The 12,457-nt window shown below is 40.3% G+C and overlaps 1 protein-coding gene across 4 annotated transcripts in view; it reads right to left on the minus strand.

Moving 5' to 3' along the window:
* The window catches only part of LOC130920045 (B-cell receptor CD22-like), a 33,949-nt gene that overhangs the window by 7,790 nt on the left and 13,702 nt on the right, over positions 1-12,457 (minus strand). For all 4 annotated transcript variants that reach the window (XM_057842871.1, XM_057842870.1, XM_057842872.1 and 1 more), the window contains 4 exons: positions 11,978-12,235; positions 8,870-9,127; positions 1,023-1,283; positions 882-963 (listed from right to left, as the gene is read on the minus strand). In XM_057842871.1, the coding sequence (XP_057698854.1) occupies positions 882-963; positions 1,023-1,283; positions 8,870-9,127; positions 11,978-12,235 (859 nt within the window). The remainder of the gene's footprint in view (positions 1-881; positions 964-1,022; positions 1,284-8,869; positions 9,128-11,977; positions 12,236-12,457) is intronic.

The raw sequence follows: 12,457 nt of genomic DNA on the forward strand, positions 1-12,457 counted from the left end.
TTTTTTAGGTAACACTTTATTTGACAGTGTCATATGACTGTCATAAGATCATCAAAATTATGACATGACACTATCATGGACATTACTGAATGCTTATGTCATTAAGTGTCATTTGGCAAATTATGTCACTAACTCAATTTTTGTCCATCTTGGATCTTTTGCATCCATTCAAAAGTGAGATCATTTGGCAGATAACACTTAATGACATCTGTTATAAGCATTCATGAATGCTCAGGACAGAGACATGTCATAATTATGATTGTGTAATGACAGTCTTATGGCACCACTGTCAAATAAAGTGTTTACAAATACCATAACTAGCAATTTATGAAACAATTGGAACAGTAACTGAAGAAATATTTAGCACAGAACATGATTTTGATTGTTATTTGCATCTGTAGCGCTGCAATGCATGCTAAGAGGCGTGTTGGATGACAACAGTTAACAGCAGGTGACAGCAGAGGTTGATTGTCTCCCCCAAGGGAGCAGTGATTGGCCAAATGAAGCTTCTTGAAGCAATAAAGCTTTGCACTAATTGGTTCAAAGTTTAATGATGGTTCATTTGGTCTTGTGACAATCGGTCGTATGATGCCGCTGTCAAATAAGGTTGTAGCGGTTAATATCTTTTGGTGTAAATATCCCGTAATACAGTGAGGACAGCTGTGGCTTATATATATCCAGTGCGGCTTATAGTGCGAAAATTAGGGTAATCTAAATAATCAGCCACGAGACACCATTCCAAACTAAACTACAACTACCCAGCTCCTTCTACTGGCTATTTTAGTTTGTGTCCTTACCAAAGAAGGACAAAAAAAAACTATGTGATTTTTTAAACCGCCTTTGGGTGGTTTCCAAATAAATAAGTGAAAAAATGAACCAACCGGAGTAGCAGGATGGTGACCAAAAGCAGGATGAGCAGGATGCCGGCCATAGCACAACCCACAGCCACCCCGGTGAGTGAACCTGATAAGGAAGCAGAATGTCAATACGGCCAGACTCTGTGTTGGTACCTTGTAACCTACCAGCCTGTGCTTGCAGAAGGAGAGCGGCCCTCCGGCTTCCCCTGGAGTTTCGGGCCTCACAGTGATATTCGCCCTCATTGTGCAGTTGGAAGTTGCTGATGTTGAACATGGGCCCTTCAGAATTGTCCAACTTTTCTAGGTTCTTATACCAAACGTAGTGAGCAGTGGGGTTAGCATCACTGCTACAATTCAGACTGACAGAAGAACCCATCTTGACGTTAGAGGAGGGTCTTGCTGAGATGGTTGGAAGCCGAGGAAGATCTGTTGGGGAACACTTTTGATTTATTATGTTTTAATCTGGAATAAAAAGAGACTGTAGCTATAATTACGGTACTGTCTTTTTTTCTCAGAATCAGGCCCAGAGTAGCTAATCGGGAGGATCGGGGCGAATCATTTTGAGTGGTTGAAAGTAAAAAAATATTCAGAAATGACTTAGTTATCGCACCTCAAAACATTTACAATTATTGTAAACAATTGTATGTTTAGGGGTATTATACACAAAAACGGCCATTGCCAAAAATGGGCATGGATAAAAAAAATTCTGTTGTTATAACTCTTTGACATTTTCAAGGCTCTAATAGTGTGATATGAAATTTTCCAATTCAATTTTGTTTAATACATATATATCCAACATAGTTAGTTTTGGTCGTAGCACAGTACTGCTTTTATTGTCAATAGAGGGCAAAAAAGTACAGATAAAAAATAAAAACTATATGTGAATAGATAGCTCTGATGCTACTGAACATTTTGAGTGATTAAAAGAAAAAAAATATTCAGAAATAACAGTTATCACTGGGGATGGGAATTGATACGATTTTTACGATTCCGATTCCATTCTCGATATTGCTTAACGATTCGATTCTTTATCGATTCTCTTATCAATTCTAATTTTGGGAAAAAGAAGAACAAACATTTTGATTGGCATCAAGTTTGTTTAATCAGAAGTCAAAACCTTACAAACTCACAACGAGGTCAAACGAGGCCCAAAGCCTGAATGTTAAGTGTGGCAATAAGTTTTACTGAAACATGTTTCTAATAGAAATAAAAAATATTGGTATATTTTGGCATATAGGTCGTTGTTCTGCCTTTGGCAATATCCCCAAACTTTTTCCTGTGAGGGCCACATAACTTTTCCCTTCTCTGATGAGAGGCCGGGGTCAGTTTGTAACAGAAAAAGTGTGACGATTGCAGGAGTGCGTAAATGTAAAAAAAATATTGTTTTTCAGAAAGCCACAATCAAATAACCCTCTGCGGATTCTACACGGAGCAAAAGTAAATAAAATAAAAATAATAATATAATATAATATTAAATAATAATAGCACTATTAATTAAATAGATAACAACCAAATAACCGTCTCTGAGTTATTCACTGAAAAAGGCCAGGAAATAGATAACACTACTGAGGGGAAAAAAAAAAAAATTCAAAATGCTTTCTGGAATTGTTCAGGGGGCCGGACCAAATATGGAGCTGCGGGCCGTAGTTTGGGGACCCCTGTTTTTATTTACCAGTATATTGAAATGCATGCCTTTTAGTTTTTATGGTGCTTTCACGCTCAAGTGGTGGCGCCCTTGCGCTTCCTCACGCGAAGAAGAGCGCGCTCACGTGAAGAAGAGCGCGCTTACACCGACGAAGAAGAAATGCGCATCCAAGCGAGTGAGCGAGTTAGTGAGAAAGGGAAACACTGCCACGAGCCTAGGTTCTTTGTTAATGTTTGTAAAATATCTACAGAGCCAACGCCTGTATGTATCATCTTCTGTGTTGTTGTTGTGTGTTTCCACTCGCGATCACACTTAAATCCAGTTGTGTAGTGGTTTAAACGATGTGCTAATGCCAGCGAACGCATGCTAACTGTTTGTTATTACTGTTAGCAACTAATCATCGCTGATATACGTTGATGCAAACCTGTCTGTTATTGGGGACGAAATTGATTTGTTTCATTTCTATTTTTAGATTCAAGTGATGGTTGAATAAAGTCAGCAAATTATACCAACGTCTTCTGCTTCGTCATTTGGGAGTTTAGCTAGCTGTATAGCCAGGACTGAGCCTTAGCGTCTCGGTGAGGATGCGAAGTGAAGACACACTTTCGAGCGTTCGGACCGACGTGCTGTCATTGTTATGTTTACGGCGGCAATGCTCGTGCTAAACTATCGTAACCTTTCATTTTCAACCCCTTTTCCTGGTGAAGTGTAGCCAAACTTTGGAGCGAGTGGTTCTTGGCGCCATGCTAGTTTGATGCGTCTGGACAACAAGACACGTCACGACGCAATATGCGTCTTTAGGGATCGTTAAAGGGATCGTTAAGGCTTTTTCATTATGATGTCGAGGCCTCGAAACACTCGGAACCGGTTCCGAATTGGAATCGGATTTCGATTCCCATCCCTAGTTGTCGCACTTAAAATACTTTTACAATTTTTGTAAAATTTGCATGATGCGTAATATATATTTTTTTTGCGAACACAAGGGTTAAAGTGCCATAAAATTGACTTGAATTGATCAGAATGCTTGGTAAAAAAAAAAAAAAAAAAAAAGCGCGGGGAGGGGGGGTTCTGCTACGTTTCTGCCTTGGAAACTATATGTCTAAGTATTTCACTTCTATCTGTGTGTTTAAGGGGAAAAGCTATATGAAGAAAATTTGTTAATAAGTCCTCTTGTATAGAAGCTCACACAGCTTACAGCTTGTAGCTCAAGTAAAGTGTGACGTCTGCATGGTACGATATTTGTTACCGGTGTCACCGTTGTGTATTGTGCAGTTGTGTTGACTGCATGAGTGTTTCTTTGTTACAGTTTCACAAACCAAACAAATTACCCTGTATAAAAACAAGCCTTGTGTTTTCTTGGAGGACATTCAATGTTAAGTAGCTGTCGGGTAGTGCACAACGAAACGCACTGTTTTGGAAAATTCACTTCTATATTTTTGTTTTTTTTTTATAGTTAAAAAGAAACTAAATAATCCAGAAATACATTGGCATTTCCACACGAAACAAAAATAAACATGTTTAATCTTCTGCAACACTCCCAGAAAAAGAGGAAGATAAAATACAGTACTGTAACATGTATGCAACTTTTGTTTCCAAATTTTTTTTTCTTTTTCTTTTTTTTCTCGGTATTGAATCCGGACTCTTTATCCGCAGATTGTATATTTTATATAAAATCAAATCTGGATGCCACAACAATTAGTAACTAGGCCAATGTCAAATATGCCATTCCTTCGGAAAATAATTCAAAGGGTGGTTTTTGATCAGATTCAGACTTGATGATGCAAAACAATCTTTTCAAATTTTTTAGTCTGGATTTCGCACCACAGCACAGAAAGCTTTGCTAATGAAAGTCCTAAATGATATTCGTCGGAATAATGACGCCTCTATCATCTATTTGGGAATTACTACAAGTAGATCTCAGTGCTGCATTTGGCACAGTTGATCATAACCAGTGTTGTCACAGATTACTTGAAAAAGTAATTTAATTACAGATTACCGATTACGCCTCAAAAAAGTAATCTAGTTACTTTACTGATTACTTCATTATCAAAGTAACTAAGTTACTTTAAAAGTAATCTATCAGTTACTTTTTACCCATTTTTCTCCCTTTGCCGCCTCAACATAAGAATGACAACAGAAAAATGCCATCGCATGTAATTGACTTTCCGATGATTGAATTTAAAGGGAAATATCAGAATTTCGCGCTAGCTTAGCCACTCCAGAGCCCTGAAACGATCAAATATCTGACAAACTGCTTGGAATTTGTTGAAATCAACTCCACCGACCAATTAAAGATTAAGCCTAATGTCAAAACTTCTGAATTTCGGGTTATGGTTAACAGCATATCAGTGCCAATGTAAAACAATGCAAACTGTCGGCACAATAATCAACAACACACAAGTGGATTGTACAGTGCAATAAACACAAAGGTGGTGGCGGGTGCGGATGCGTGTGCAGCCGTGCACACTGGAAACCCGGCTATCCTTGTTTTACTGGACCTCACAGCAGCATTCGATACAGTTGACCATACAGTCCTCGTATCTCGTTTAGAACATGTCATAGGTATCCGTGGTAACGCTCTAAAATGTTCTAAATCGTACCTACAACATAGAACATTCTCGGTAATGATTGGGGAATTTTCGTCCTCACAAACTTGTCTTGCGGGGTACCGCAAGGCTCTATTTTAGGGCCTGTTCTTATTGCGCTTTATCTCCTACCTTTAGGATCATTATAAAAAAAGCATAATATCGCTTTTCATTTTTATGCTGATGACCTGCAGCTTTATCTGCCCCTGAGACCTAACAAAAAAACTGCTCTTGCTAAATTAATGGAGTGCATATCTGATCTGATGTGTTCAACTTTGAAAAACAGATTAGTTGTTACGAACGGCAAGCCGTTAATGCGGATCCAAAACACAGACCAGGAGATCAGAGAGCGAATTTAGTATTTAATGAGTACAACAAAGGGAGCACGCTAAGTAACGCGAGTAAGAAAATACAACTGAGACAGCACGCTAAGTAACGCGGGTAAGAAAATACAACTGAGAGAGCACGCTAGAAAACGCGAGTAAGAAAATACAACTGAGAGAGCACGCTAGAAAACGCGGGTAAGAAAATACAACTGAGAGAGCACACTAGAAAACGCAAGTAAGAAAATACAACTGAGAGAGCACGCCAAAATGGCGTGAATATAACAGTACAAAATTACAATTACAAAATCCCAATAAAACACAAAAGTAAATGAGATCAAACCAGAACACGATCGAAGAATGTCGGGAAAGCACCAAGGGTGACGATGAGCACACAGCGGTAAGCAAAGCAGGTAACAAGCAAATGCAATAGTCTGACACTCGCAGACGGTGACAGGAGTCCTTAAATAATGAGCACTCCTAATGCGCCACAGGTGTGCGGCCACGGCCCCGCCCATCCAGCTGAATCAGATGCTGGAAAGAGAAAACAACTGAGAAGGCATACAGATATGACATTAGTTCTGTTGTAAGAGCAAGTTTTTTCCAGCTCCGTCTCTTAGCCAAAGTGAAGCCTTTTCTTAGTCGCCACGACCTTGAAAAAGCAATTCACGCTTTTATAAGCTCAAGGCTGGACTACTGCAATGCACTTTATGTTGGCCTCCCCAAGTCCTCGATTTCTCGGCTGCAACTTGTTCAAAATGCTGCTGCTCGATTTTTAACAAGTACACCTAGACGTGAGGATATTACCCCCGTGCTATCATCACTCCACTGGCTTCCAGTCCATTTTAGAATTGATTTCAAACTTTTACTGTTTGTTTTTAATTCTATTAATGGCCAGGCTCCATCTTATTTATCGGAAATTTTAACTTTTCGTAACTCTTGCAGGACTCTTCGCTCGACTGGCCAGCTTCTTTTAGATGTTCCGAGGTCAAAACTTAAACAGTGCGGTGACCGATCCTTTGCGGTTGCTGCCCCCAGGCTGTGGAATAGCCTTCCCCCCCGAAATCCGCACCACCATGGATGTAGGTCTTTTTAAGTCTCGGCTAAAAACACACTTTTTTAGACTCGCCTTTCACACAGATTTGGATAGCCTGGTTTTATTTGCTTAAGGGTTTTTTAATGTCTTTGGATTTTATCGATTTTATTGTTTTATTTACTAGACTTTTATCGCGATGCGCCGTCTTTGTTTTATTTTTTGTTTTATTTCTTGTTTTTTTTTTTTTTTTTTAAATGTCATTGTATAATATTTTCCTGCCTTTTATTTATCTTGAGCCATGTTTTGTTGTAAAGCACTTTGAGGGCCTTTCGGGTTTTGTAAAGGGCTATATAAATAAATAAATTTGATTGATTGATTTGACTGATTAACAACCCAGGAGTACTCCTCTCAACGCACACGTGGTCAATTTGGCCACAAAACGTGGCGGCAAGTAAGCACTTTACACTCAATCGGACTTACAACACATCCCACATATGCTAAACGAACACATCACCTCACGGCATAAATGTGCAACACGCATATGACGTAATTAAAGCTTGCCAACTTGGAGTGATGACTGCCCGTCGTTGCTAAGGCAAAGTTACGAACCGGCCGCGCATGTAGGGGGTCCAACCTTTTGCTGATACCCTCCAGAATGAAGGAAAAATACTCACCTTCATTCGTGGATATCCACAGATTAACATTCCCTCGCAACGTCTCAACACTCGGCGCGAATGTCCACCCGCCTCAGTCCCACAACACGTGACGCGAGACCAAAACAGGAAATAGCTAAGAGGTCGTCATGGAAACACGTACCGGGAACCTTTTCTTTTAGCATTTTCTATTCAAAATGCTCTTCGCACATGACTACAATATTCTTCATTCTACATACGTTATGAGGCAATGAAAAAATAGTAGCGCAGAGACACTAAGGAAACTAATCCCCCTTTCCCACTGGCCAAAAAACCCGTGTCAACCCGCTAACAATCGGCTTTTGGTGGCAGTGGGAAAGGTGCAGCGACCCGCTTCGACCCGTGTCAATCAACCCGCCAAGCGACCCGCGTTAAAATCACCTCGGCTCTGATCGCCATGCAGTGTGAAAGCAAACCCCGGGTCAACAGTCAACATGCTAATCTACGTGGTGACGTAGGCTAGTACGTGATGCGTCATAACAAAAACCATGTGCTCTAGCCCGGATCCACATACGGCGAACAGTCGGTGTAGCAGCGTTAGCAATAACCACAACAGATGAAACAAAGTCTCTTCTCCTCCTTCTGTGACGTACACGACTCCTTTCAATTTCAAGCCAAAATTCATGTCGCCTATGTTGCCTCAGCACAAGCAGAGTGTTGATCCTTTGCTGCCTTTCGACCATTTTGAGGGCAGTAAAAAGCATGAAAACAGAGAACACAAACGAAAAGGAGGCTTCTATGTTGCTTTGCATTGTTTACTTCCTTGAACTGAATAAATTCGGTCGCACTTGTCGAAGCGCATCTTAGCGTGGTGACGTCACGAACCTTACGCACGGCTGAGGAGGGGTGGGGGGGTTAGACGGGTGAAGAAAAAAAAAAAGACACGGCTTTTTTTGTCAATGGGAAAGGTGCCAAATGCCAATTGCTAGTGGGTTGCATCGGCTTGGAAAAACGCGCGTTGACCCACTAGTTTCAGTGGGAAAGGGGCATAACTTTAATCAGATTACTGGTGTAGAAAAATAAACGCGTTAGATTACTCGTTACTGAATTTTTTTTTTTTAAAACAACCAAAAGTTGCAAGACAAAATATATTATTATGATTACTTAATGATACAACTTCAAATCAAACTTTTTAACATTAAAAAACAACAAAAACTTTATAAGACTTTACAATAAGTTTCACTTGATTTCCCTCCTCAAAGACATTTGATGGAATCAGGAAACCTTGGCGCAACTGAAGAACACAACATTGGCACCATTAGAGAGTTGATCATTTGTGTCCTAAACATGTTTGGTTGACTTTTGTTTATCGCAGGAGATCTGTTATTTAGTTGTTGGATTTCACAATTCACAGTAGGACAAAAAAAAAGAATTCTAAAATTTTGAGATTTTCTTGACTAGTCCTGACTGGGTTAGCGTCACTGCTGCAGGTAAGTTTCACTTGCTTTCCCTCCTCGATGACATTTGATGGACTCACCCGCAAATCAGGGAAGCTTGGCGCAACTGAAGAACACAACATTGGCATCATTAGAGAGATGATCATTTGTGTCCTAAACATGTTTGTTTAACGCCGGTTTATCGTAGCAGATATATTGTTTAGTCATTGGATTTCACAATTCACAGTAGGACAAACAAAAAAATTCTAAAATTTTGAGATTTACTTGACTAGTCCTGACTTCCATATTGGCTTTGGTACTGACACATGACGTTCATGTTGATTTTGGGACTCACATTGAACGTTGATGAACACCGGGTCAGAGTTGACGTGTCCATATTTATTGTAGGCCTTGCAGTAGAAGCTCCCAGAATCTTCGGGGCGTATGGAGTTGAAAACGTAATTTCTTTCTGAAGACCCGAGTGCAGTTTGGCCCTTGTACCAGGTGAAGCTAGCAGCTGGGTTAGCATCACTGATGCAGGTAAGATTCACTTGCGTTCCCTCCTTGATGACATTTGATGGACTCACCCGCAAATCAGGGAACCTTGGCGCAACTGAAGAACACAACATTGGCATCATTAGAGAGTTGATCATTTGTGTCCTAAACATGTTAGGTTGACTTTTGTTTATCGCAGCAGATCTGTTGTTTAGTTGTTGGATTTCACAATTCACAGTAGGACACTGGGCTGTATTCCTTGGGAAAATCATTAAAAGGGTTGTTTTGAGCAGATTCACACTTCATGATGCAAAACAATCTTTTCAATTTTTTTAGTCTGGATTTCACACCACAACATCGAAAACTGTGCTGATGAAAGTCCTAAATGATATTCGTCGGAATAATGACGCATCTATCATCTATTCGGGAATTACTACAAGTAGATCTCAGTGCTGCATTTGGCACAGTTGATCATACCATACTACTCAGCAGATTGGAACAGTGAGAGGCCTCGCTGACACTGTGTTTCAACATTTTAAAAACAAGTTATAAGACATAAAATATATTATTATTTCTTAATGTTATTATTTTCAAATAAAAAAAAAAAAGACATTTTAATTTGGCTGGTTCGGTGACTGTTGACTTAGCACGTCGCCTCATTGTTCTTGTAATGGTGTGGAGATTGAATTAAGTATTTTTTTTTTTTTAAATCAATTACATTTTTAATACATTTCAGGTGCAGAAAAACCTTTAAAAAAAAAAAAAAAAAAAAAACTTCTTGAGTTTTGAGATTTACTTGACTAGTCCTGACTTCCATATTGGCTTTGGTACTGACACTTGACGTTCATGTTGATTTTGGGACTCACATTGAACATCTATGTCCACCTGGTTAGAGGTGACGACTCCATATTTATTGTGGGCTGAAGAACACAACACTGGCATCATTACAGAGTTGATCATTTGTGTCCTAAACATGTTTGGTTAACCCCGGTTTATCGTAGCAGATATGTTGTTTAGTCATTGGATTTCACAATTCACAGTAGGAGGAAAAAAAAAAAGAATTCCAGAATTTTGAGATTATTTACTAGACTAGTTCTGACTTCCATATTGGCTTTGGTACTGACACTTGACGTTCATGTCGATTTTGGGACTCACATTGAACGTCTATGTGTCACAAGGTGGAAGTGTTTTAATATTTTGATTTGTTTTAATATTGTGTGCTGTGGGTTGCTTTTAGATTCATTGTTTGTAGTTTTAACTTCCAACCTAATTGACACCAATCAGAACACTTACGCAGGACACCTGTAACACTCTGGTCAAGATAACAAAATGGAGGACTAAGCCAATTGGAGGCTGACGGGGGTGGGACAAAAGCAGTGCCACTGGTCAATAAAAGGCGAGGTGACGCGGACACAGGGGAGACAGAGCCACGAGAGCACAGGGCCACGAGAGCCACGAGAGCACAGGGCCACGACGGCTCAGGGCCACGAGAGCTCAGGGCCAGGAGGACGCCGAGTCTCAAGTCAAGTCCTGACGAGAGGCACTGGAACAACCAGGCAGACTGGAGACGATCACCGGAAGGCCCTGGCCGACGTGTCACGACCTGAGACAACCGCAGCGGCAGGGTGACCGGCCCTGCCTCGGCTGTGAGTATTGCAAAGACGAGCGTGGCACGTGGCGGAGCAAAATTATTATTTCCAAGGGCATTAGAGACTCGGGTTCCCGCACTGCTGGTTGCTGTGTTTTGCATCTCAGGTTTGCAGACAGTGGAGAGACAAGAGCGACCGCCCAAAGGACGTTGGACTCCACCTGGCCAAGATCAACTTCGAGTGCCCTCCTCCAATTGTTGGCTTGTGACTTTTATGGTTTTAGCCCTTTAGCATTTTTTAGCCTTTTTAGTTTTTTGAAATTTTATTAAATATTGTGAACTGCGAAGTCTCGAGTATCTCCTTGGTCCCATGGTGTCGCTCTCCACCCGGTTTCTCACATTTCCCCCCCGTGACATATGTCCACCTGGTTAGAGGTGACGTCTCCATATTTACTGTGGGCCTTGCAGTAGAATCTCCCAGAATGTTCGGAGCGTATAGAGTTGAAAACGTAATTTCTTTCTGAAGACCCGAGCAGAGTTCGGCCCTTGTACCAGGTGAAGCTAGCAGCTGGGTTAGCGTCACAGCTGCAGGTTAGTGTCACTTGATTTCCCTCCTCGATTTCTTTTATTGGATCCACCAACAAATAACAGGACCTTGGAGCATCTGAAGGACACAACATTGGCATCATTACAGAGTTGATCATTTGTGTCCTAAACATGTTTGGTTGACTTCTGTTTATGGCAGCAGATCTGTTGTTTAGTTGTTGGATTTCACAATTCACAGGAGGACAGTGGGCTGTATTCCTTGGGAAAATCGTTAAAAGGGTTTTGAGCAGATTCAGACTTGATGATGCAAAACAATCTTTTCAATTTTTTTTTGTCTGGATTTCACATCACAGGACCGAAAACTGTGCTGATGAAAGTCCTAAATGATATTCGTCAGAATAATGACGCTTCTATCATCTATTCTGGAATTACTACATGTCGATCTCAGTGCTGCATTTGGCACAGTTGATCATACCGTACTACTCAGCAGATTGGAACAGTGAGTAGGCCTCGCTGACACTGTTTCAACATTTTAAAAACAAGTTGTAAGACATAAAATATATTAATGTTATTTTCAAATTTTAAAAAAATGACATTTTAATTTGGCTGGTTCGGTGACTGTTGACTTAAGTCTCCTCATTGTTCTTGTAATGGTGTGGAGATTAAAAAAAAAAAAAAATTAATTCAAATCCATTACATTTTAAATACATTGCAGGTGCAAAAAAAACCTTTAAAAAAAAAACTTGAGTTTTGATATTTACTACTTGACTAGTCCTGATTTCCATATTGGCTTTGGTACTGACACTTGACGTTCATGTTGATTTTGGGACTCACATTGAACGTTGATGAACACCGGGTCAGAGTTGACGTGTCCATATTTATTGTAGGCCTTGCAGTAGAAGCTCCCAGAATCTTCGGGGCGTATGGAGTTGAAAACGTAATTTCTTTCTGAAGACCCGAGCGCAGTTTGGCCCTTGTACCAGGTGAAGCTAGCAGCTGGGTTAGCATCACTGATGCAGGTAAGATTCACTTGCGTTCCCTCCTTGATGACATTTGATGGACTCACCCGCAAATCAGGGAACCGTGGCGCAACTGAAGAACACAACATTGGCATCATTAGAGAGTTGATCATTTGTGTCCTAAACAAGTTTGGTTGACTTTTGTTTATCGAAGCAGATCTGTTGTTTAGTTGTTGGATTTCACAATTCACAGAAGGACACTGGGCTGTATTCCTTTGGAAAATCATTAAAAGGGTTGTTTTGAGCCAATTCAGACTTGATGATGCAAAACAATCTTTTCAAATTTTTTAGTCTG

The sequence above is a fragment of the Corythoichthys intestinalis genome, chromosome 8, assembly GCF_030265065.1.
Source record: "Corythoichthys intestinalis isolate RoL2023-P3 chromosome 8, ASM3026506v1, whole genome shotgun sequence".
NCBI classification, from domain to species: domain Eukaryota; kingdom Metazoa; phylum Chordata; class Actinopteri; order Syngnathiformes; family Syngnathidae; genus Corythoichthys; species Corythoichthys intestinalis.